Genomic DNA, 26,956 nt, shown 5'->3' on the forward strand with positions numbered 1-26,956 from the left:
TATGTCATATAACTTCTTTGACTCGCCCACTTTTCATATGGTACATGTGTTCAAGAATCAAGTGATGCTATTGATGGTCTACATTGCATATGATACCCTTATGCAGAAAAAGTGCCAATTCTCTGCAGTGCTCTAGTTGTGGCGCTTAATTGCAGACTTGGGTGGTGTGAGATCAAAACATGTAGGCGGTGACTGCATTTCGATAGATAAACCACAGGAAGCGTGTGTACTTAGATTCAGATGCACATTAGAAACCAGGTGCCCCTGGTGCTAGAAATTTTCAGGGCCCTTCACTACAGTATCTCTCATAATCATATTGGGGCTTAGAGAGTTGAAACTGCCACAATTATTACTTGAGAAAACAGTGAAATGATTATATTGTAGTGTGATATACACAAAAGCTTTTGGCTTTTGTGTATGCGCCAAGTGCAGTAACTTGCTGACGGATGCGTCAAGTGCAGCATTCATCAAGAAAGAGTTGGTAAGTAGTGTGGCCAGACACTGCGGCTCCCTGACCTCCCTTCTCGCCTGCTCCTTCCCACCTGTCACCTTCTCCGCTACCCACGCCTTCCGTCTCACACCGCTCGGGGCCGGGGCAAGGCTCCTTTACCCGCTGCTCGAGCTCGCTCCGCCCTTCCCGTTCTTTTCGAAGGTCACCCTTCATTTGCTCTAATTGGCTGGCAGTAGCCTCCTCCCGCTGACGCGACGCTCCGAGCTAATCTTAGAGTTCTATCCTCTGCTCCCGTTCCGCCCTATGCTCCCCCTGAAGCCCCTTGATGCTAGTCTCCATGCGCTGCACGGCCGCCTTCAGTGCCTTGCACAACCTGCGCACGAAGCTCGCGTTCTGCGCGTCGACCAAACTCGAGAATTCTGTCTCGTCCAAGTAGCACCAGCGCTTGCATTCTTCGCACTGCACCAGCTCACTCTCGCTCGTGGTTTTCCTTTAGCCATCGCCCGGCCGACCGTTGGACCGAGTGCCCGACAGGCCTACGTTCAACCCTAATCCCGCTATCATGCCGCCTCCGCTAACTCTCCTACCGGGCGCCCTGAACTTCTTCAAAACAGCCGCCCGCCCCATTCACGTGGTCAACGTCACTGCAACGTTGCCAGTGTCTCACACCTACAGTACTCTCAACGCAAGTTATTGATTAGGATAGAAAAAAATAATAGTGTTCACAAACACAAAGAAATATGTGATGGTGATGATGATAGGTGGCTGTTCCCTTTGAGTCGGGTGGTCACAGATAGTGTGACCTAGCCGATAAGAAAAAAAAAAGGAAGAAGGCGAGAGATAGAAAGTCTCGGATGAGACAGCGGGGCACACTTGTCACATAAGTCTTTTTGTCCTATATAAGTGCCGTGTCTGTCTTGTCAGTCCCTATCGCATCGTAGCTTCCACCACATTGTTTTAAGAACAGGGCGCGCCACCTGGCGGCTTGAAGGCGTTCGCGCGCGCAGGCCAGTCTTCACTGCACATGTTTAGCGTGAATCAAGCGTGGGCTTTTCGAGCGCTTGTCCTTCGCGTCTGAATAATTTGCGCCCGTTTCTGTAACTGAAGCCCACATGGCATCATCAGAACCATCTGGCCGTCCCCATATCAAGGAGAAAAGCGAACGCAGGTACCGCTCGGTCAAAGACTGCTGCAGAAAAGGCGCAAGTGGATTAACGCCGGGCGGCAAGTCAAGTGAGTGAATTCATCTTTATGAATTCCTCTTTCGAAGTGTGCTGCTTTCGCTACACACTGCGATAGCAGCCTAAGACGAGGTTCGGTCTTTTTTTCGAAGCAAACTCGGGTAACAGTCATTGTGCGGGCAGTTTACACGGGGGGGGGGGGGGGGGGGTGCTTAATGTAAGTTTATTGTATTGTAAACGTCTCATGTTTGGTAGGTTGATATTTTTGAGCTGAATTTACGGATATCGTTCTGATGAAATGAAGGACGTGCAACACAATTTCTGTGCTAGCTTGCGAAGCACCGAGTTGCCGTCTTACGCCATGTGTTTTTTGTTGATGACGATCGCACTACATTTGGGCAAAAGTGGATTATCGTGTGGTTCGTCGCAAGGAAATGGGAAATTGCATGTTCACTGGAAGCCGTTCTCTGTTTTGTTCGCGCTTAGTTTTGTTTCGACACCGCATGCTTTACGCGGCGTTGATGTGGTTGACGCGGTGGCGGCCAAGAAACGGCAACGGACCATCGCTGTCATGCGTGTTTCTTGTCCGCTGATACTTTTGCGCTATTAATTAAAGCTATTTATCCCCGACTGTTGTATTAGCGCATTCTTGTACATTGAAATTGCGATTAAATATTGCGCCACCCATGCAGGAGAGGAAACTTAAGAAATGTGTGAACTTAAGTTGACATAAAAGATAATTTTAATGTGCAGCGTGTTTATTGTTTCAACCATGACCCTTTCATTTATTGACACTGCTGCACCAGCTGCAGTCGGTTGATGGGACTTACTTTTGTTTTATTCACTTCAGTTTCGGGGACTCCTTGATCAAGCTGGCAGCCCCGCCGCGGTGGTCTAGTGGCTAAGGTACTCGGCTGCTGACTCGCAGGGCGCGGGTTCGAATCCCGGCTGCGGCGGCTGCATTTCCGATGGAGGCGGAAATGTCGTAGGCCCGTGTGCTCAGATTTGGGTGCACGTTAAAGAACCCCAGGTGGTCTAAATTTCCGGAACCCTCCACTACGGCGTCTCTCATAATCATATAGTGGTTTTGGGACGTTAAACCCCACATATCAATCAAATCAATCATGATCAAGCTGGCAGTCTCGTCAACCTCACGGACGCCGAACACATGGTTATTGTCCAGCAAGCGGCGTTCTTTCCGCAGTAGCGACGGCTGAAAATAGTCGTCAAGGCCTTCGACAGGCTTCAAACCGCACTACACAACACGCGACATCGTGCCTAGCTTCGCACTGTGTGCAGGTGCTGCTGATTGAAGAAGTTCCTGATCAAACACAGATTGTGCTGTTGCGCGCTGCAACTTGGTGGGAGCTCTCACCTTGCGAGAAGACGAAACGTCGGCCATCAAACTTTTAAGCAGGAAATTTCCAAGGAAAGGATCTGTGATAATACTCGGGGTAGTTCTCTACTGTTTGAGGCCAGGATGGGAGTACTGTGAACGAAGACATATCGGGCCAAATACGAAGGGGTAGACACGGTATGCAGTGCATGTGGAGAGGAGGAGGAAGCTGCCGAACACTTGATAATGTTCTGTAAAGGGCTTCACCCTTATAGTTCAGGATGATGGCACAGATTTTTTCAAAGCACCGGGGTTTAGGGACAGAGAGGGCAAAATAGACTTTAAGCGGGTAGAATTAACTAAAAGAAGGTTATCTGATTGGTGGCTAAAGTCAAAGCACGAGTGAAAATTAAACCCTTCACTGCATATTTAAAGGGAAAAAAAAAGATAAAACTAGTGGTTAGTTCACTAAGGAAAACGGCTAGGTGGCGTTAGCCGCCGCCCGATCTTAAGTGTACAGCCACATCTATCCATCCATTGGTGGCGTCGCCTGACGATTGTTGGTGTTCCCTATGCGGGTATGTTCCACATGGGATTGACACTTGTAGTAGCTACCCAAGACGAGAATACACATGGGGAATTTTAGTGCATGAGCATTAAGAAATGCCCAACATCGGTAGCATCTACCCGAAAAAAGCATAGAATAAATGTCAAGAGTTCCAGCTGGAATCGAACCAATGCATTCTGCGTGGCAATGAAGCATTTTGCCACAGAGCTATGCCAGGTCCCGAACTGCTTTTCGAATAGACGCTTATCTTTGTGAAACGTCAATAGTGGTTGCAGTGCTGCCTACCCAATTTTATGAACATTAAATACGTACTCCTTTGAAACAGCCGTCAGGTCGAGGTAACGTCAATTTTGGTTAGCTGTCATGCCCTGAAGTTGATTTATATAGCAGTGTTTAAGGCCAGCATCTTCGCGAGCATACGCTCTTCATATGAGCTTCTGGTGTTGCTAATATGCATGTCCCAGTTCGCATCGTTGTGCAAGTGCAAACAACTGAAACTCTTCAACGTATGTCTGTGCGTGCAACATTTGTCCATATATTTAGAGTCATTTCAAGACGTGTCACTCAATGAAAAATTTGCAACACTGTAACCTTCCCTTTGCATTCTTCCCATAATGTCGATTCCCAGGTATATGGGATCTGCCAAATTTTTCCTATCCTATTTATGAGCAGCCACTATGTTGTTGAGTTTATATTGACTTAGCCAAATCAATTTTCTACTTAAGTCGGGGCTTAGTCCGGGGACTGTTCGTATTGTAAAATGATGTGCCCAGTTATGTGTCTGCCAAAACCCGCATTTGCGCTGATGGCTGTGTACTGTTGTGTAATTAATACCAATAATGACCACATTTCGCATAATGATTCTTTTGCAAGTGGTGCGACACATGGCAAATGAACATAAGCTTTGTTGAAACAGTCATTTTTTCCTACTATAAACGCACCTCTGTTTGTTCGTTCGACTACTCTTTCAATGGCTTCTCTCTGAAACGTGTGTCCAATAAGTAATCTAAGCTTTATCTTCACAGCCAACATGTCCTTGTCTAAACGCACCTAACACACTTGCGGTAAAGCTTAAAAGAAAGCTGGGCTATCTAAACGATATAATGCTTCACTCGAAATAAAATTGCAAAAAGTATAAATCGCTCATCTGTCCCATCCTCGAATATGCTTGACATTATGGAACCCTTATAAAGTATCGGAGATTAACACACAGTAATCTGTCCAAAGAAAGCCATCAGTTTTATGTTTTTATTGCTGCAATTTTTCACCCTACACTCGCCTTGCTACATTAGATCTACAAACAACTAACAAATATCTGTCTTTCAATAATTTTTAACCCACAAGAAATAGCCGCAACTTCAACCTGGCACGGTTTTGTGCCTGTTTTATGTGTTTTAAATTCAGCTTCTTTCGGCACACTGGAAAAATAGAATGTATTGTCTTGGTCAACTAAGTAATTGCCTTTTGGGAAATTTCTTGATTGAATGTATTTTGATTCGCACTTCATTTATTAAGAGCTTTATTGTGTTTTTTCCCTCATTCTTTCACTTGTTGCGTTGAATAGCCTTTCTGTGTGTGTAATGCAAACCTACTCCTGCCATAGCCCAAGTTGGGCTGTAGTATACTAAAATAAAGTAAAATAATAAATGAAGTTATATTGCAAGCGACGTTGTTCACATAGGCTGAGGAAAACAAGTTTATGGTTTTTGCTTGTACCGTTATGTGCCATCAATTTTTTTTTTAACCTGTTACTACTATTGCATATATTTACTAATGTGTATCACCATGCCTAAAGTCAGAAAAGTTATTACCGTTAAGTTATTACCGTTACCGTTAAGTTATTACCGTTAAGTTCAACAGTCATTGCATAATGGCAAAGTAAACATGGGTGCGCTAGCAGCGTTAAATCCCTGCTGCTGTACCAGTGTCGAAGTTAGCCCATGTCACCGGGGTGCCATAATTAGCCCACACCATGTCGTATCGTGTTGTGGCTCTGGCAGTAAGTTGGTTGCTGCCCTTCAATGCGGCACATTCTCTGCTCTGAAATCTCTTTCTAATAGTAAATTATCACTGTCACCACTGCACTGCTTCAGTAGGCATTGGGTATGCTGATTTCTAAATATTTTGGAGCAGTATTCAGTCTACATTTAATAACACTTGTAATAAATCCTAGCTTCTAAAGTGATAATGTGACACCGCCGACCAGCATAGGCACTAGCTAGTGATGTTATCTTGAGGGACTTGAAGGTTTAAACATTTTGTTTGCCTTCCTTTGCTCAAAACAATATGTTTATATAAAAACTACAAACTAAACATAATAATAATACAGTAATGTTTTAGCTTGCAGTACTGCTAAAAGGCCAAAAGCCAACCCTGTTTCAACCGCCGCAGAAGAATATGAGACGTGTCTCAATGGCACCTGCCCTAGCATACCAGTATAGTGTCCGGTTCTAGCAGTTCTTTGTGGCTGGTGCGTTCTTCTGGGAAACATCAGTTCAGTGCCGTCATTGCGACTAAAGGCAGTGAATGCTCGTTTTGTCTTGCAATAAAATCAACTTTGCATGCATCGGCACTTCATGAGTCTGGTCTTTTGTTGTCATTTGGAGCAGAAAGCGAGTACTTCTCGTGGATGGACTTGCAATCGGTCATGCATCGTGGGAAAGACATTATTTGGACATTACAGGTTCGAAAAGTGATTCGTGTCTCAAGAAACCACGCAAAAGCAGTACACGTGCACCAATTATAAGTGCTTGCAAACAGCATGTGACATGTGCAAGATATGGCTTGCCCCAACGTACAGACAGAGTGTCGGAACAACTTTCTTTTTTCATTTCAGTTATAGTTCTGTTCGACCAAAAAAAATCTTCCTTTCATATCTGTTCAGGAAAGAGAACAAACAGTTTTGTAACGGTAAGTGTTGAATTGCGCTAACAATGCAGCAACATAAGAAGAGATGATGACACGGAGAGTGTGAACTTACAACAAAAGGCTATTTTCTTGTTCACACAGTTTTTATCCACCAGACAGGTGCTACCAGAAGTGTACAATAATGAATTTTTTAGAAGCGTAAGCTTTTTACTACATACTACAGATAAAGAGTGTTCCACTCTCACTCTCATGGTTTACTGATGGCTCTGACTCGCGCTCTAATGTTTAATGCTCATATATATCCCATGAAGTGGAGGGGTAACAGCTGCGGTGGTAGCTCAGTTGGTAGAACATCGAACATGTTATTAGAAAGTCGCAGGTTCGATTGCCACCCACGGCAAGTTTTCTTTCTTCACGTTTACAATTACTTCTAATAACATCCCTTATATTTTCCTTGATGTAATTGTCTGTTATATCTTATTAATAAAATCCTCAATAGCATTCCATAGTGTGGTATTGCCAGACACGCAGGAATATGCACAGTGCATCATTGAAGCCTGCACACATAAAATGCATTTGTTTTCTTCTTGAAGTGAGAAGTTTGTTTGCCCAACAGCTTTTCTGATGTTGCGGCTGTGCTGAGGTGGTGTGATCAAGCTGGTTGAATGCAGCGCATTGTCTGAAGATAAGGTGTGCTCTTTTGAAGAAACATTCTCTTCTAATTCATACTGGGCAGCGAGAGCAAAACCAGAGTCGGATAGTGTTATTTTTATTGGTGTTGAGTTTGTGGACAGTGTGCTCAGCCATATTGCCGCTTTATTGTGCGTCTGAACTCGAAGCACATTCTATGAACAAGAAAGACTGAGACCACCTTGTAAGATTCGGCAATAAGCTGAGAGCAGCTCTACTAAAGATAGAAATCAACTTCCACTGCCCCTACAAGGGAGTGCCAATAAACATAAATATGAAGTTTAACACGCCTCTCTTGCAAGCGGGTGGTGAAGGAAGAGCACTCCTGTAGACTGCACGATCCACTGAATCTGTGCTGGAACGTAGCACAATCAAATTTCAAATGCTTTTTGCGAGTCCTAGGAAGTGACAGCACTTCCCACTGACGAGATCTCTGCGAATGAAAAGTTTCATTTTTTATTAGTTATTAATACCCTTTTACTCTCACTATTACATAAAGGGGCCCTCAAACACTTTTCTGAGTAACCGTGAAATAATTCATTGGAAAAGCGTATTAGCTCACAAATTCAACACCGCAAAAATTTCAAGAATCCGTCTAGTACAAGCAGAGTTACAAAAATTTGTCACACGCTGCAATCGCATTCTCTCTTCTCTTGTCCCGGCAAAAGCGTTGGAAGCTAAGCAGGGATGTATGGGAGGGGCAAACAAAAAACGTCACTTGCGCCTCGTGACCTTGAGCACTTTTTCTTTTTTCTTCCAATACGCGGCTTTTACAGTGTGATTGCAGGCATGGACAAGTGACGGCTACTCGCGGCGACCTCTGTATCAACCGAGCACGCCCTTTTCAAATCAGCCAATGGCTGATAGATGGGCTTACTACGAGTGATTTTTGGGCTTGTTCCGTGATTTGTCGAGAGAAGAGAAAGCTACTTTTAGCTGACTGATAATTTATTATAAATTCTAGGCCACATGCTGCGCTATATTTGGCTCGAGTATTGTAGGGAGCCTCCCCTACCGATTGGCAGCGTTTTCTGACCATGCCCAAGAAGTGTTGCAGGGCCCCTTTACATAACATCTTGAATGTATTAGAACATTCGTAAGTTTCAACCAGAAAAACTGAAATTTTGGATAAGTTTTATAAGAAACCAGATTTCTCCCAGATTACCAGCTTGAAATTATGTCAGCGGCTTATAGTCTCCTGAATTTCAAAAAATATATAAACTCAAAAACGAACAACCCTACCTGCATGTTGCTGAATGGCACAGCCACAGGTGTACAGTGCTCTAAAGACAAGTGCTTACATATTTGAGGAAAAATTTTAGCTGCCTAAAAGACAACAAGAACGAAGAGGCACAGAGAAAGAGCCAAATAGAAATTTCCCCTTATTATGATGTGCCAACTAGTGCAGCAAAAAGTAATTCTAAACTTGCATTATTATTGCTACTACTGGCTGCCTCCTCAGCAATGTAGCGTTGAAGTGTAACAATTTGACGAAAATTTATAGGTTGATACCACACCAACAATAAACACCATTGTTCACATGACTCGGATTGGTACCATGGATATGAGTTGTGTGGGTGTACTGTAAGTGTCTGTGCTGACTTTAAAAGTGGTCTCTGTGCTGTTGCGGATGTGTCCATTCCATCAACGGAGCATCCTAGCAATTGTATGGTTTGAGCATTGCCAGGAATGCAACATGCCCGCATCTTGGAAATTGATAATTTGTTTACTTTTGTGTTCATGTTTGATTTGTTATCTACTTTATTGTGAGTGTTTATGCTGGCTTTAAATGTGGTCTCTGTGCTGTTGCAGATGTGTCCATGTCATCTACAGAGAGTCTAAGCCTTGACCAGCATGTTTTCAACTGGTTAAAAGCATTCCGGACACACACCAGAAACAATTTGTGCATGTTAATAATCTTTCCTTCAACCTCTCCTCAGTCCTGTCTGGCGTGCCTCAGTGTACCATCCTCGGGCCTCTTTTATTCTTTACATATATTGACATTTCATTTTCTGTAGAATCTAACACTCTCCTTTTTGCCAATGACTGTGTCCTTTACCGCTCAATGCATAACACTACCGATATTTCTTTCCTACTGCTTCACCTTTTACATGTTCAACAGTCGTGTAGCACATGGTAAATGTCACTTAATAAGAATAAAACATTGCTCATTTCTTTCCATTGTTGCAGAAACGGTGCTGGCTACTTACACCATCAACAACTGTCATATAGCTGCTACTAATTCGATCAACACCTAGGTGTCCATCTTTCAAATTACCTATCATGGTGTGACCACATAGATCACATAGCTCACTCCACTAACCATGCCCTTAGGTACATACGCTGTAACATATTCATGGCAACACCTTCCATTAAACTACTCACTTATGCCCCGCCGCGGTGGTCTAGTGGCTAAGTTATTCAGCTGCTGACCCACAGGTCGCGGGTTTGTATCCCGGCTGCGGTGGCTGCATTTCCGATGGAGGCGGAAATGTTGTAGGCCCGTGTGCTCAGATTTGAGTGCACGTTAAAGAACCCCAGGTGGTCGAAATTTCCGGACCCCTCCACTACGGCGTCTCTCATAATCATATTGCCACGAACGTAATAACAGAGAGCGACGAAACGACTTCTTGCTTGTCCTCAGACCAGGACGCAAAAGCCCTCTTCTTTCTTCACTTCCAAGGGATTCCCCCTACAGTTGATGGCTCATACCCACTACCTGTGACATTACTCCCTCTCCTCGAAAAGCATCGGCTCGATGCTGGTAATGAGCATTGAGAAAAAAAATGCGAAAGAAAAGATGCTACCATGGAACCCAACAACTCCGTCGTAAGGGAAAAAAAATGGGCTGGCGTCATAGAAGAACTCAATAAAGAAAGGAGTAAGTACACAAGACAATAAAAAAAACTAAAGTGGCAAAAAAAAATAGTCATTGCATGGTAAGTTAGTGCACGTTCGATGGATGACGCGAGAAATATGGCTTGAGTCTTGACACGTGCACCACATCACTTTGTGGAAACCGACGGGAACGTCTTGAGGTGCCCTCAGGGAGAACTTCATACGTAACGTCACTGAGTCGGCGCAGAACTTTGTAAGGGCCGAAGTAGCGCCGAAGCAACTTCTCAAAGTGACCACGCTGTCGCATGGGAGTCCACACCCAAACTTCATCGCCTGGTTGGAAGGTAACCTCTCGGTGTTTAAGGTTGTAGCGGTGTGCGTCGGCAGTTTGGCGAGCCTGAATACGGCATCGGGCGAGTTGACGGGCCTCCTCGGCGCGTTGAGCGAACAATGCAGTGTCCGTGTTGAACATGCTCAAGTTGTTGGGAAGGAGCATTGCGTCGAGCATTGTGGTGACCTCTCGACCATGAACTAAGCGAAATGGGGTGAAACCTGTACTCTCTTGGACTGCTGTATTGTAAGCAAAAGTTACGTAAGGGAGTATATCATCCCAGTTCTTGTGATCAACGGCCACATACATAGACAGCATATCTGCAATTGTCTTGTTCAACCGTTCAGTGAGTCCATTTGTTTGGGGGTGATAACCCGTGGTTTTCCGATGTTCTGTACCACTTAGTCTCAGCACTTCTTGAAGCATCTCTGCGGTGAAAGCTGTACCACGATCAGTAATTATCACAGCTGGCGCTCCGTGACGAAGTACGATGCTGGTGACAAAAAACTGTGCGATTTCCGCTGCGGTAGCTTTGGGCAGGGCCTTTGTTTCGCTGTAACGCGTTAAATAATCGGTGGCAACCACAATCCACCGGTTTCCAGACGAAGAGGTGGGAAATGAGCCGAGCAAGTCAATGCCACTTTGATGGAATGGTGTCTTCGGCGTGGCGATGGGCTGTAGTAGTCCTGCTGGTCGAACAGGTGGAGTCTTACGGCGTTGGCAGTCGCGGCATGTGCGGACGTACTGCTTGACTGTCTTCGCGAGGCGGGGCCAGTAGTATGAGCGGCGAATTCTTTCCAATGTGCGCGTGTAGCCAAGGTGTCCGGATGATGGTTCGTCGTGACAAGCATGTAAAATATCGTCCCGAAGCGAGGTTGGCGCAACCAGTAGGTAAGTAGCCTGGGTATGGTCGAAATTTTTCTTATAGAGGACTCCATCCCTGATGCAGAACGAGGCCAGCGAACGTGCGAAGTTTCGAGGAAGGCTGCGTTTTCGGCCTTCGAGGTAGTCAATCAGCGGGCTTAGCTCCATGTCGTCGCGTTGTTGTTGAGCCAAGTCGGTTGCTGACACAGAGGAAAGGAATGTATCGTCCTCTTCAACGTCCGCGTTAGTACTTCCAATTGGTGCACGTGAAAGACAGTCCGCATCAGTGTGTTTGCGTCCTGATTTGTGAATGACTGTAACGTCAAATTCTTGCAGCCGAAGGCTCCAGCGTGCTAGACGACCGGAAGGGTCTTTGAGGTTGGCGAGCCAGCATAAAGAATGGTGGTCGCTAACTACCCTGAATGGTCGACCGTACAAATAAGGGCGAAACTTTGTTATAGCCCAAACAACGGCTAAGCATTCTTTTTCTGTTGCAGAGTAGTTTTTCTCTGCAGATGATAGTGTTCGACTTGCATAGGCAATCACGCGCTCTATGCCATTTTGCCATTGAACCAGTACAGCTCCAAGTCCGACGTTGCTGGCATTCGTGTGTAGCTCTGTGGCAGCGTTGTCGTCAAAGTGAGCGAGTACAGGTGGGGCTTGGAGATGGTTTCGTAGCGTGTCAAAGGCGTGATGCTGATCATGGCCCCAAACAAATGGTACGCCGTCTTTCGTAAGTTCATTTAGCGGTTCAGCGATATTAGAAAAGCCTTTGACGAAACGTCTGTAATGTGCGCAGAGTCCCAGAAATCGGCAAAGGTCGCGCTTGTTCGTTGGGACAGGAAATGCGGCAATAGCTTTCGTTTTCTCAGGGTCTGGGTGTATACCGGCGTGGCTGACGACGTGACCAAGAAATTTCAGTTCCTCGAATGCAAAGTGGCATTTCTCAGGTTTGAGAGAAAGTCCAGCTGTTCGAATCGCCTGAAGAACTGCCTGTAAGCGCTGGACGTGCTGCTCAAACGTGTCCGAGAAGACGACCACATCGTCAAGGTAGACAAGACACGATTGCCATTTTAGCCCAGAAAGAACCGTGTCCATCATTCTTTGAAAAGTAGCTGGTGCCGAGCACAAGCCGAATGGAAGGACCTTGAACTCGTAGAGTCCGTCAGGAGTAATGAAGGCAGTCTTTTCGCGGTCGCGCTCATCAACAGATATTTGCCAATAGCCGCTGCGTAGATCCATGGAAGAAAAGTAACGAGCATTGCGAATGCGGTCCAGCGAGTCGTCAATTCGTGGTAAACGATACACGTCTTTCTTTGTGATCTTATTCAGCTTTCGGTAGTCGACGCAAAATCGGAGAGTACCATCTTTTTTCTTTACTAACACAACAGGGGACGCCCAGGGACTGGTCGATGGCTGGATGACATCGTCCTTGAGCATCTGCTGGACCTGTTGGCGTATAACGTCTTGTTCTTTTTGCGAGACTCTGTAGGCATGCTGTCGAATGGGTCTCTCCGTAGGCTCGGTGATGATACGATGCTTGGCAAGCGGTGTTTGGTTAACTTTCGAAGTCGTAGCGAAGCAGTCCCGAAATGAGCCAAGTAGCTTCAAAAGACGTTCCCGTTGTGCAGACGGTAGACCCTGGTTTACGTCGAGATTGCTTACAAATGTCATGGCGGAATCATCGCACGACGAAAGAGCAGATAATGTTGAAGAACCAGGGACGTCGGCAATATCCTCAAGGTATGCGATCGCAGTGTGTTTGGTAAGATGGCGGTACTCGTTGCTGAAATTCGTGACTAATAGGCAAGCCTGCTCTCTACTGGGCTGAACAATACCTTGGGCAACGCAGATTTGTTGTGCAAAAAGTAGAGACAAATTTCCTTCTGCAATTACAGCATTGGGGACGTCTTGGTCCCATTCAACGTTGATAAAAAGGCTGCTGCGGGGAGGCAGAGTAACAGATTCGGAGGATACACGTAGGGCAGGCTTCGATGAGCGGGCGTTTTCCGATTCAGGATGAAACGGGTCCTCGAACGACACCTGCAAGTCTCGTAAGTCAATAATTGCGCCGTGTTCGCGAAGAAAGTCCAGCCCCAGGATGAGTGGACGGGAGCACACAGGTAATACGAGGAGAGACCCTGTGAACATCGAAGCACGAACTCGAACACGGGCTGTGCACATTCCAGTTGGCGTGACGAGGTGGCCCCCTGCCGTGCGCAACGGCGGTCCTTGCCAAGGCGTAGTTACCTTCCTCAGTTGGGATGCTAGGGCGCTGCTCATAACCGAATAATCGGCGCCGGTGTCGACGAGGGCAGTGACGACGTGATTATCGACGTGTACGGTGATGTCGGCGGAAACAGTCTTGTGACTTTCGGAAACGACTGGAAAGTCAGAACGGTCTTTGTCGGGTCTTTGCGTCGAAGGAGGCTCTTTGACAGTTCGTTGGGACGCGGCTTCACCCCCAGGAGCCGCGGTTTCTAGTTGCCCCTGTGGGGACTCGGTGACCGGCCTCTGAAAGGAGCATAGGATGACGAGGGAATGCTAGGTGACGTGGGGCGGCGAGGTGATGGCGATCGTGATTGGGGGCGGGGACCAAGGCGAGGAGCTTGCTGGCCCGTAAGGTACGCTTCAATGTCGCGGGGATGCTCACCGTAACGCAGGCTACGAGCATCTGGGTGAAAGCCAAGGAGACCAAGCTGGCGGTACTGGCAGTTCCGGTAGACGTGACCCGCTTCGCCACAGTGGTAGCAGAGTGGACGGTTATCGGACGTACGCCACACGCTGGCCTTTGTGGCGTTCTGCCGCGATCCAGACGGACGATAAGTTGGTGCACTCTGAAACCTTGAAACGGGTGGCGGAGTCGAAGAGGTGCCCTGGAATCGATGGCTAGTCTGATCCATTCTCCCCATGGTGGGATCAAGGCCATGTGGTGCAGGAGATCGCAGAGCCGCCGCATAATTCAGCACAGGGGCCTCAGGTCTTGTTGGCGCGAGTGGGGTGACCACGTGTCAGATCTCATTTCGGATTAAGTCTGCGAGATCACTTATGGGTGGTTGGGGTCCCGCTGCTTGGAGTTGGCGCAGCTCGTCCCGCACGACGCTTCTTATGAACTCATCGAGGGCTTGCCTCTCGCTGTCAGCCCCGATAAAGCATGCAGCAGGGGTCAGGTCGTGGCGTTCATACTGTGACGACCTATACTGGAGAGTACGCTCCATTGTGGTTGCCTCATTTATGAACTCTGCCACAGTCGTCGGTGGATTGCGCACGAGTCCGGCGAAGAGCTGCTCTTTTACCCCTCGCATTAAATGCCGCACCTTTTTTTCCTCGGACATTTCAGGGTCAGCACGCTTGAAGAGTCGAAGCATGTCCTCGACAAACATCGAAACTCTCTCGTTGGGACGTTGGTTCCGGGACGAGATAGCCTGCTCCGCTCTCCCTTTCCTTTCAGTGCTGCGGTACGCATCACGAAACTGTTGGCTGAACTCATGCCACGTCGCAAAGGAACCCTCGTGATTCTCGTACCACGTTTTGGCAGAGTCTTCTAACGCAAAGTAAACTCTCCGCAGCTTGCGAGCTTCATCCCATTCGTTGATGTTGGCAACTCGATTGAAGTGGTCAAGCCAGTCGTCAACATCTTCATAAATGTCTCCATGAAATGAGCGTGGTGTTTGCGGCGCATGAAAAACATGCGGGAGAAAAGAATAGGCGTCATTGGTTTGACTCGCCTGGTTGTTAGTTGAAGTTGCCATCTCGTCTTGAGAGAGGGGACCGTACTCGGGAGATAGTCCTCGCAGGCGGCGACTGCTTCGTGCCGTGGGAGCTGTAGCTGTCTCCAAGTAGCTCGGTGTGTCGGCTGAAAATCTGCAGCCGAGGCGCATTTACCCAGCACCTCCACCAGTGCCACGAACGTAATAACAGAGAGCGAGGAAACGATGTCTTGCTTGCCCTCAGACCAGGACGCAAAAGCCCTCTTCTTTCTTCACTTCCAAGGGATTCCCCCTTCAGTTGATGGCTCATACCCACTACCTGTGACAATATGCTGGTTTTGGGACGTTAAACCCCACATATAAGTCAAACTACTCGCTTATTGTCAGACCTAAACTTTATGCATCTGCCGTCTTTGACCCCCATCAAACTAATCATATTATAATTATGGAGTCTGTTTAGAACTGAGCTTTCAGATTCATTGCTTCAGATCACTCCTGATACTGCAGCATCTCCAGCTTACAAAACCAGTTAAAGCTTCCTACCCTCATTCTTCATTGTCGTATTGAACATCTCTGTCTTTTCCATAAACTTTTTTACTCAGCTGCACGTGACAACCAGCTAATTCAACCAGTCCATTGAGGTTATCGCACAAGTCAGCCAGACGCTGCGATTCCGCCACGTGATCACACCACATAATTTCAGCAGTCATTCTTCTTTCGCACCGCCCGAGACTGAAATGGCCTTCTGGAAGACGTGGGCCGTCAGCCACGATATTCTGTGCACTTTGAGAATGCCATCCAAGAAGCTTACTCAGCTGTATCTTCATCATTACTTTTGATGCCGCTTTTTTTTTTTTTTTTTTTTGTCGCCCACTCCTCATGTAAAGTTTCATACGGAACCTTTGAGAATACAGTGATTAAAAAAAAAAGCTTGTATGGTTAGGACTTTGCCAGCAATGCAACATCCCACCTGTTGAAGATTGGTCATTTGTTTAATGTTGTGTTGGTGTTTGATTTGTTATCAGCTTAAAATTTTGACAGTGATATAATCATAGTTTTTGGCTGCTTCCTCTGACTGCCAGTTTGCTTATTTTAAATCAAGGAGTCTGATGTTCTCTTGTGTCCTATCATAGTTTGCTGATGTTCTTAAACAAAAAAAAAATGAAATTATTGCTTTCCAATAGTTACACTGGTTTTTACAAAGCAATAATTTAGGCTATGTTGCTAACACATACTGTTGCCTTTAGCAGTCTGTTTAACAGTCCCAGTGTTTTTGCGACTTTAGACGAGTCAAACAGTTTTGTAGATAAGTTATTGCAGTTCTCTGCATTCGTGAATTTCTTTTGCATTGCAAAAAATTGATAACAATATTGAAAAAAGTTCACTAGGACAGTTTGTTTTTTTTACACCATTATGCCTTCTGTACTTTAAATTAAGCATTTATATTTGAACTTTTGTGCTATACTTTCAAGTCTGTAGAGTTGCAATATTACTGTTGACAAATACATGTCGCTTATTTTTTTCTTGCAGGGCCACATTCTAAGGGACCACAATTTCCTGAATACACTGAATTATGCTTGCATTCTCTGTGACCATCAAGTGTTTCAACATATGCACTGTCAATTTTTTTAACTGTAGCTTTTATATTTTGTGACATCTATTTCATTTATGTTATTTCTTGTGTAAATTTTTTAATGGACTTGTTGTGCTCATTGTATAAATAGTTTGATGTCTTAAATTCATTTATAGCCTTGTTAGGCTGATTAGTGCATTGTGGCTCTCATATCTAGCTATAACATTCATTTAGGATGATGTTTTATTTTGTGGTGAATGTCTACTTGCTTGTAGTAGTTGCTGGACTGAAACGTAATCTAGTCAATAGAAGTTTACCTTTTCCATGTACTTTTCGCATTATCGTGTTACTGAAATACTGGATGAAATAAGTATGTGCATGCATCTTTATGAAATATAAACTCTCTTTCATGGAACAAAAAATACATGGAAGTTACGTTTTACATTTTCGGCCATATCTAACAAATTCACCTTTGTTCGTGGCTGTCCACAATATCAGCTTTGCAGTGACTCCAGATGCCAAGTCAAAATTAACCAAAGTGTAAGCACTAATAATGACCACAATATTTCAGCTAGCTGATAAAATCTATAGATCAGATCTACAATATCAAATCCATAGACATGATTGGCCTACAATCCCTGAGAGGCCGGGCAGGTGGTATCATCGTGTGGGGCCTGCAGCAACCAGGCAAGCAAAAAATTGTTATTGCAAAAGCATTGTGCATTCCACTTCTGGTGTAAGTCCCATGCAGTGGCATAACTACAAATAAGTTGCTTTTTAATTTTTTTTTCTCGAAAAGCAAACATGTTTTTAATTGCACAAGGTGTCACAAGATATCAATACCAATATCCGGTATTTCTACATCTCTTTGTGGATACTGTAATGTGGTACATGCTAAATACCTCTAATTAGGTTATGTCACAGTAGTGATTGAATGTTATTTACATTAAATGTGATTTAAATGCATTTACTATTTTGTTTGCACAACTGTATACATTTACATTCGTCCATGAATATTTTCGTATGAGGAGCTAAAGCTCTCCTAGAGCACGTGTTTCGGTGGCATGATGTGTGAAATATAGTATTCTGGCCACAGGGTAACATTAAAAAAGTAGTATGCGGACAAGCTATAAATCTTTTAAAAAGATGCTAAAGGGAATGATGAGTATCATGTGTTTATTATTTGAGAGAAAAGTCAAGGTCATGTTTGTTTTTTAATTTTGTGCCGAGATTACTGCAAGTGACGCCAATAATTTCAAAGCGTATTTTTCGCATTTTGGCGACAATGACTCAATAAACATTCTGAAATTCAGTACTTTAAGTACTGGTCACCATGAAAGGACAACTTCTATATTATAGTTACTGATTAGGAATTATCTAGGCCCCAGAAATGCTGTCGAAGCCTATAACGTGCAAGACTTTCAAAAAGGCATCGCTGCACTCGTATTCCTTTTGCATGTTCTTTCGATTACCAATCATGTTCTTGAGGCAAGCATGGTTATATTAATATTGCAAAAGCATAATTTACAAATATAGAAAACCCATTACTCTCTTTAGTGTGTCTTCAAGCTATATTTGTGTTCTTTTTTTTTTTGCATTTTGCTCTCATTCAACCTATATAAAACTTGTTTTGGAGAATGTGTCAGCAGAGCATTCATAGGGGAATAGTACTATCCTTTTTGTAATACTTGAAAGCATTGGTGTATTGTTTGTTACTACAAACTGTGACACCATTCCGACCATTGTAACTGTTTTTCTGTTGTGGTATTTTGCACGTAATTTTACATTAACTTCGATCCGAATTTCCATTCAGATTTGGTCTGGCTTTGAAATGTCGACTATTTTCGAATAATTTTTGGTTGGAGTCTTCTAGTTTTCCTTGAGTAGTACATAGAGTAGGAAGAAATACAGCTATTTATTTGTACACTTGAAATTCAATTTTAACAGAGTGATGACCACGCTTGGAATATTTTAGTAAATTTAAAATATTGTAAAATAAACATTTTTCGGTCTTTTAAACTTTATTATCATAACTAGGATCATCTAAAAGCTACTACAGCATTGTTCTTTCCGACAATGTCCCGTCTGTTCATGTGAAAAGTCTATGAGAGTGACTAGTGGACACCATGTACTGTCAGGTAGGCTATCACATAGGTTGCCAATATGTGATGATGGGGAGAACCAGTACAGTAATTGTGTATGTTGGCCAGGTGTGAAAAAATGCAAGCAGGTAATTAGTGATATGTGGGGCACAATCCCTTAAATAAAGTAAGCTACCACTGCTGCCTCTAACACAATCTGGCACGTAATGGCACTACCAATTGCAGAGTCCAATGTATCGTGCATAGACCTGGTGGGCAACCTTGTCAAAGAAAGCTGGGGCAGCTCGATATTTCAGCATGATAGTGTAGCTAATGCTTGAAAGAAAATCACTCCCTGTGAAAGTTGAAAAGTAAAACATTTTTTTTACTTTTATTCAGGGAAGAATCTCGTTAAATAGAGTTTAGTGGCCATATTAGTTCATTAATGTCAATTGATCACAGCACCAAACCCTACAAATATTTGTTGGCAAGTGGAAACTTTTTTTTTTTTGTCAAATAGTAAACTTCATACTTCATGGAGTCCGGTTCTGTCAGATCAAGTTTTAGCTATTTTATCATAATTGTATCTAAATAACACTTCTCTTGGCAGCAGATGTTTGCATCTATTGAGCGTAGTATTTACGTACAAAGAGTTGGGAACTTGTGCGATTCGTATTGAGTTGATGCACTGTTACCACTTCAGCAACATTTGCTTTTGGGTAGGCCAATGTTAGCACATACAGGTGTAGAAACCATTTCCAATTGCAGGGTACTACACTGCAGTTTCATGTACGAGTGTGTGATGCATAGTTTGAATTGGCTTTCTGTTCTCCCTGTGCTTTAACAGGTTACTCTTCAATGGCATCCCTGGACCAGTATCATACGCTCGTGTCAATACAAGATGAACTGCATTATTGCCGGCAGTGTATCTATGTGACCAAGCAAAGAGCAAACATGAACGCACACCTTCGCAGACACACGGGGGAGCGTCCCTTCAAGTGCCGCTTGTGTCCTGCTGCCTTCACTCATAACTGCAACCTCAAGCAGCACTTGCGCATCCACACAGGAGGGCGTCCCTTTTCCTGTCTTCTCTGCAATGCAACCTTTTCGCAGAAGAGCAACCTCAAGAACCACATCTTCTGTCGTCATTCAAAGGAAAAGTCTTAAAGGTCTTTGCTGGAGTTAGCATTTTTCTTGTGACAGAGCAGCAGGCTTAATTGGTTGAATGTATGTTTATTGGTGAGGATGACTTCTACAGTTCATCAAACTTCTTCAAATGCACGAAAAATGTAGTTTCTGGCAATATATCGTTTAGAAGTCTCTTGAACTACTTGTTCATTCACCTTCCACTATGTCCTTTAGAAGCTTTTTTGCATGATAATGGTATTTGACAAACAATGGCCTCCTTGCATTCTGTATTGCGGAAAGAATGAATTTTTCTACACTTAACAGGAATACTTTAAATGCCTTTGGTTTTGTTGTCAATATGTTTCAACAATTTGCACTCAGACACAAACTTATGGGAAGGCGAGAAAACTACATCAGCACAGTATCGCTTAGCAACATTTTTCAAACTGCGTGTCACTTGGCGAGTACACGGCATGGCCGTAGACTTTTTGTTCCTGTGGTTTGTTCAGCATACCCTAGACAAATGAAAGACGGGCTTGGGATGACGAACGGTCGTCTTAGTGGAGCACAAATTTTCATCGTCAGAGACGCAGGCATTTTTCCTCACCACCCATTGTCGGAAATGAAGCTGTACACCCCTCTTTGGTGATGCGATAATACTGTCACATCACCAACAGGTCAGCAAGAGAGTAACGTATAAGTGCTAGCTGTTGGGCTGGTTGGTGCGTCGTGAACTTCAATGACGGGGTGTTAGCGAATACGCAGAAATATGTACACAAGAGGGCAGTACACCTTGACAAGGGCTGGACTGTGCTTTATTTGGAAATACCAATGTTGAACAGGACTTCTCAGACATGTGCATTCCGTAACGGAATGCACGTGTATTTTGAAATACCGCACAGCTGAAAGTTCGGCGTTCGTCTGTGTGCACCGCCTTTTTGTGCATGTGTTTGTGTTTTTGCTGGCACCCCAGCGTAGTTCATTAGTGTAGTCTGTGAAGTTCATTAGCGAGTGAAGCCATTGAGGCCTTCCATATTTGAAGAAAAGGCAATTGCACTGTTGCTGCTTCAGGAAAAAAAGAAATTCAAAAGCTTTTTTTTTTGTTTTAACAAATAAAAACGAGCCTTTAAAATTCCCTTCTTTCATTCATAGCGAGGGCCTCGTTTTGGCAGACTTGGTCCATTCAGCTAGTATGTGAGTGATTATTGGTGAGCTGCCAGATCGGAATAAGACCACATGCTATGTGATGCCAAGCTAGTATGTGAGTGATTATTGGTGAGCTGCCAGATCGGAATAAGACCACATGCTATGTTATGCCAAGGGGAAGAAGAGGAGTGTTCTATACTCACTGTCAAGGCTACTGGCGGCACTGACTCATGCTCCCACGTTTAAGTGTACACGTTGTAGATGCTCAGTTAACAAAAATCTCAAAATGAACTACTGCTTAAACGGAATGACTGCATCCAATATAATTGGTTTCGTGCATCAATTATGCATCCCTGTTCATCTCGCGGTAAATGGAACTCCTGCTAACTGGAACACATTTTCCTGGTCCTTTCAGGTTTCGTTTAACGAGTCTACTGTATATGCCTCGTAAGTGGACGGAGGAATGACAGTCATTGTAGCTCAGTTGGTTGAGCATTAGACGCATTATTTGAAAATCGCAGGTTTGGACCTGCGAGGGACAGTCTAGCTTTTCGTCCACTTTTCTTTCTTGACAACTAACGGTATTCCCCATAGTTTAGTTAGCATCATTGTCTGTTCACATCATTACTTAAACAGCATTGCCTGAAACAAGTATCTGCTATGTGAATTAAGTACTCGTTACCATTACCATAATTTCCAAAATATGCTTCCCATTCTTGTGTAGCAGCATGCAGCTTAAATGACATTCTGGCGACGTGAGTGCACTCATTCAAAACAATAAGTTTACCAGTGGGACCAAGGTATGACAGTGTATGTCTGTGCGAACAACAAGAGGGGGCAGACAAAAGAACACACAGTGCTTCTGCACGCACTTGTTATTTGCGCTAATATGCACTCTTAACTGTCAGCCAGTGTGTCCGATTCTACAGCCGCCTAGGAAGGAATGATGTTTTGACACCTATGACTTGCAAAACTGTGCTTACTATGCTAGCCTTTTCACCGGTACTGCACCACAGCGTGCATCTTGTGTTTCGCAGAGCACGTGTTGGGGGGGACTAGTTGGTTATATATTAATATGGGAACTTGAGACAGCCATGTATAAAAATTCAGGCTAGGCACTTTTTCAGTGGCACACTGACTTGGGTGAGATTGTATTCAGGTGAATGCAGCGCAACTTACGATGAAAACATGATGCACAGATAGAAGAGTGCATACTTAAAACGCTGAGTTGTAAGTTGGTGCTCGTCTGTGTCTGTTCGTCTAAGTCGCAATGCATTCGTCCAATAAACTTTTTTTTTTCTAGTTTGTTGTCTCATCTCCCAGTGCAGTTCCCAAAATATTGTATGTTGTCGTGAAGCCTGCTTTTCACATTATCGTCTAAACAGCCTTATTAGTGGCTGCCCGCTGATAGTTTGCTGTCTTGATTACATTAGAGCAGTACTTCCTGGTTGCAAATTAATAAGATTATGCACTGAAAAGTTACAGACTTGCTGTTGTACTACTCCATGTGATCACAAATCCTAATTTTTACGTTCCAAACCTACTCCAAAACAGTTTTTTTCTCCATCTCCAAATATGCTTCTAAACATAGTTATTCCTGCTGAAAATCTGCTCCCGAACTGCTTTTCTCTTACTCTAAAAATTGCTCCGAATTGTAAACTGGCTGAACCAACATTGACAAACTTAATTCTGTTACAATTTTTACTACAATGACATATCTAAGTACAGTTAAACCCTTTTATGAGAGGCACTGATTTAAGATACAAATGGGTATATAAAACAGCGATGAGTCCGCACAAAAGTAGTGGTTTATCAAAAAATGAAAACATTCTACTCTACTTATAAGAGACACCTCATGTTAGTGACCAGAACTCCTGCCCAGTGCATGTTTCTTATAAAGCTATTCAACTGTATATATATCCATGTCATTATCTGAGATAAAATTCAACATCAGATAATATTTGCTTGTCGTTGTGCCTCCGAGGTACACTATACTCTGTGTAAGCACAGTATCTGTTGTAGCTCTATCTCTCTGGGCAGGATGAAATTTCGAGGTACCCGATTTCATACCAACCTGAATGCAACCTGTAGTGAGGTTGCATTATAGGGAAACGGGAACCCGGCACAACTGACTTTCTGAGCTTGTTGGTTTTTATGCTCAATGCAGCCATAGTGCTGACAGAACTGGGGCCGAGGAAGAGAACAGAACATGTGCTACTCCCAACTGGAATTCCGGGTTGTACACTGCCTGTCCTCTCCCTGGTCACTGTCTTTTCAGTGCTATTACTTCGTTAACAGGACAAATGGGAAGAACGCTTTCAAAGAGGAGCTTCGAAAATTTCTTCTATCTTGTAACAAAAAAAGTAATTATAAAGCTTGTCTAATAAAAAGAACAAGCTATTTGCTTGATTGAAGTCAATCATTTAATTTTTCACCATTATCTCACACTATTTGTCTATGGAACAGCCTACCGGAAAACATTGCTTTACTTGGTGACCATGATGCTTTCTGCCATCACTTGAACAAAAACAGTGCTCTTAGTTTTCACACACTGTGATAATATATATATATATGCGTGTGTGTATACGTGTATTTTACTTGTGATAAGCTTATGCAAAGTGGTTTTTCATTCTGGTTACATTTGTCTTTTTTATAAAATTGTCACAAGCTTTCATTTTCGTTAAATAATTTATAATGGTGTAACTGTATTATGGCTGCATTGTAATATGTACTGCAAGTGCAATTTGTATTTACTCCTTTGCATTTTTCTGTTATGTCGCAAATTTCTTTAATATGCATATTTAAGGGATTTTATTGCACTGTAGGCCCCCCTACCCTCACGTAACGCCTTTTCTGGGGCCTATGAGGTATCAATAACTAAATAAAGATGGTTCTGAATTTTGGTGCCACAGGTAAGGTGCATTGGCCAAAAAACATATTTGATTGCAGAGGTAATTGCTCCATTACATATATACCGGCAAATGGCAATGAAATTGATTGCAACGAATTTGCTTGGTTCATGTTTTATTGACGCTGGAGATGGAAGTTTGTGTGGATGTAATGTGTATTCGTGCTGGCTTTGAAAGAGATCTCATTCTTATTTCAGATGTGTCAATTTTGTTCAATGAAGACATCCAAGAGGCTGCAAGCTTCGAAAATTGCTCTTCCAGACGGCATCAGCCTCTTCATAGAAATGGCTTATTTAACATTATGCAGAAGTTTGATTTGACGTGAACTTCAGACTGTGATAGGGATGCGACTTTGTTCACTGACTGCTAACCTGAATTGGTTGTAATATTAGTTTATTGAAATATGGAAAGAAAAAAGTGATTCGATCATGGTTTTTATGTTTGAATCAGCGTAAGAAATCGTGCTCGTGTTTACAAATCATAGGTTCAAGCTAGGTATGTGGTAGTGCACGGTCTCATCTTACAAGTCTGTTCGACGCTGAACACATTCACGCAAGTGTAGCTGAGAAAAACAGTTTTGCAGATAAGTTACCACAACGCTTGTTGGTAGCACTTCGCTTTTTTCATTCAGTATGTTAACAATTATTTGGAAACAAGTTTAAAGTAGGAATCTCATGTTACACATAGTGTATTTAAGCCTGTCATATTGTGTGTTTATTTTTTCTGTTGTACAGTTGAGCGAGAGATATATAAAAAGTAATGCCAAAGAACTAACCTCACCTATTTTCCTTCTATACTCTGGCACTAAAGAGGAACCCAAGTGCACTCGAATGTGACTTTATTCTCTTCCACAATTAAAGATGACACCATTTTCACCTTGATCTGATATTGTTTATGATACGTTTTTAGTATGTCGGGTTTATTTCGTTTGCGAACTTTTGCACTTATATGCGAGTGGGCGCATTTGATGTGCTTAGAATGCGTAATTTTTTATGCCCTAGTTGTGCGTAGCACTTTGCTAAGTGGTCGTGTGCATCGTTTGCTGTAACAAATCGAAATAGCTTTAGTCGTGCAGGCATATTGAGATGGCTTTCCGAATGTATTTTCAATGTTTAGCCATTGTATTCATTCAGGAGAGGCTGTCACACATAGCGACAAAATGTAATCTCTACCCATGGGAGTGATTCTGTTAGTGAATAAGTTATTTTGGTTAGTACCTCATTATTTTGTTGAAATGATGTAGGTACTTTATTGGGCAACATATAAACTGTGCTAATGCGAACATAGAGCAATAATCAGTTATGTTATGACCTAAGGTGTGCTGTATTTTATTTTTTTTTACCTTTAGAAACAGTGATGGTATTTTAGCTCTTAAAGCTTTTTTCTTTATTTCATTTCCCAGTTTATTTCATTTCATCTTTCAGATATTGTATTTAATATGCTTCGTGTCTTAAATACTGAAGTATGCTCTGCCCTCCTGCATTTTACAGATACATCTGTGTGAAAAAGGGGGTGAAACAGTTAGATGTGATGGCGCATGTGCATACAAAAATTCTGGCTATTTAAGTGTATTCTCAGAATAATGTCAAACCTCTATGTGTCGGCAGCAAGTGTTCTCATCTACTAAGCATAGCGTTTATGTAGATAGAGTTAGCAACTTGCGTGAGAGGAGTGTTGGGTCAGTATACTTTGCCACTGGAATAATGTGGTTAGAGCACGCCAGGGTTATTAAACACACTCATAAGTGTAGCTAGTCTTCATCAGTTACCTGGTTCTGCAATCCATTTCCCTGTAGCATGTGACACGTGCTTTGAACTGCCTTCCTGTTTTTCTGTTGTTCTGCAGATTCCTCATCATTGATGTCTCCAGAGCAGTACACAGTACATGTGTACAAACAAGGCAAACTTCATTGTTGTCGGCACTGTAGCTACGTGACCGAAGTAAAGACAAACATGAAAGTACACCTTTGCAAACACACTGGCGAGCGCCCCTTCCAGTGCCATTTGTGTCCTGCTGCATTTTCTCAGAAAGTCAACCTCAAGAATCACGTGCGCACCCACACTAGAAAGCATCGCTTTTCTTGTGTCTACTGTGGTGCACACTTTAAACTCAAACAAGCCCTCAACTATCATATGCTCCATTGTTATACAGAAAACTCCTGAAAGGGGAGTGTTCTAAACTTTTTTTCGAGGGGGGGAGTAAGGTTAACAAATCAAGTCGATTTGTGGTGGCATGGAGCAGTCTATTGATCAGATATGTCATTGCTAATAAAAGTTCCAAAAGAAGTCTTGTATCTATCCTTGCGCATGGCATTCCTGTTTATGCCATGGCTTAATGGGCCTATGCAGATCAAAACCCATTGTTTCGACCTTTGTGGCGGCACATCATAAATGTGCACATTGTAGGGACACTCACTGGGACATAAATTTTACTCTGGCATTTTGTTCCCGCAATATGTTACTAGTGGTCTTTCGGTCATAAAATGAAACATTCAGAAAAGCTATAAGGTTGGCTAGTTGGTGCTGGTTCTTTTTCAAAAGTGTGCTTTGTAAACACGGAACGAAAAGACACGGTACTGGACAGAACGAGCGCGAACTATTAACCAGTTTGTTGAATGTGGAAAAAAAAATGTGTCAAGCATGTGCAGACGACCATAAAGGACTGACCTTTGTGCACTGTTGCCCTGCACTGTCAGTCTTTATGAGCATCGGTGCTAGCTTGTCTGACACACCCCTTTCATGGGACCATGTTTTTCTTCACACTTAATAAACCATTTGGTATTTTGTGCACGTTCCTTCTTGCACTGTGTTTGTTTAAGACTCACTCGCGAAATGACTCGCGAGTGAGGCAATTCAAAGCTGTAATATCCCTCGTGAACGTTCAACGATATAGCATAACTTCTGTTATAATAGATTTAGAGCATACATTTTTGTTGCACTGCACACAGTTTTGATGGCAGATTATCGTGATATGCTGACTTTGTAATGCACTCAGTTTAGAAATTATCTTAATTGCTCCCTAAAAGGCATGTGAAATATTTTGTGTTCCAAAAAGCACACATTATAACTACGAAACTAACTGCATATTTGAAGCCAGCACACAAATGTACATAAAGTTGGAAAGTTTCATCTAAGTCGATCAAGAAGTGAAAAGTATTTTTTTCAAGTGCCATGTCGCCCCACTTAAATCGCCATGGAATAGGTCGGCAAAAAAGTGTGGAGCTCACTCAGACTCACTAAGTCTTTCCTGTACCAGACTCCATCATACTCACGCTCACCAAGA

At 43.3% G+C, this 26,956-nt stretch overlaps 1 protein-coding gene across 4 annotated transcripts; it reads left to right on the forward strand.

Moving 5' to 3' along the window:
* Window positions 1-1,388: 1,388 nt before the first annotated feature.
* Window positions 1,389-25,959, forward strand: LOC119179735 (uncharacterized). Of its 4 annotated transcripts, none has more exons than XM_075869789.1 (3): window positions 1,407-1,684; window positions 19,339-19,660; window positions 23,872-25,959. In XM_075869789.1, exons 1-2 carry the CDS (start codon window positions 1,564-1,566, stop codon window positions 19,656-19,658), a joined length of 441 nt encoding a protein of 146 aa, XP_075725904.1. In that variant the 5' UTR covers window positions 1,407-1,563; the 3' UTR covers window positions 19,659-19,660; window positions 23,872-25,959. The 4 variants fall into 4 exon arrangements, with proteins under 4 accessions (XP_075725906.1, XP_075725904.1, XP_075725905.1 ...); XM_075869790.1 differs by having other exon boundaries at window positions 25,520-25,959; XM_075869791.1 differs by lacking the exon at window positions 23,872-25,959 and having other exon boundaries at window positions 1,389-1,684; window positions 16,368-19,350.
* The last annotated feature ends 997 nt before the right edge of the window (window positions 25,960-26,956 follow it).

Source organism: Rhipicephalus microplus, chromosome 7 (assembly GCF_043290135.1).
Source record: "Rhipicephalus microplus isolate Deutch F79 chromosome 7, USDA_Rmic, whole genome shotgun sequence".
In the NCBI taxonomy this organism is placed as follows: Eukaryota; Metazoa; Arthropoda; class Arachnida; order Ixodida; family Ixodidae; genus Rhipicephalus; species Rhipicephalus microplus.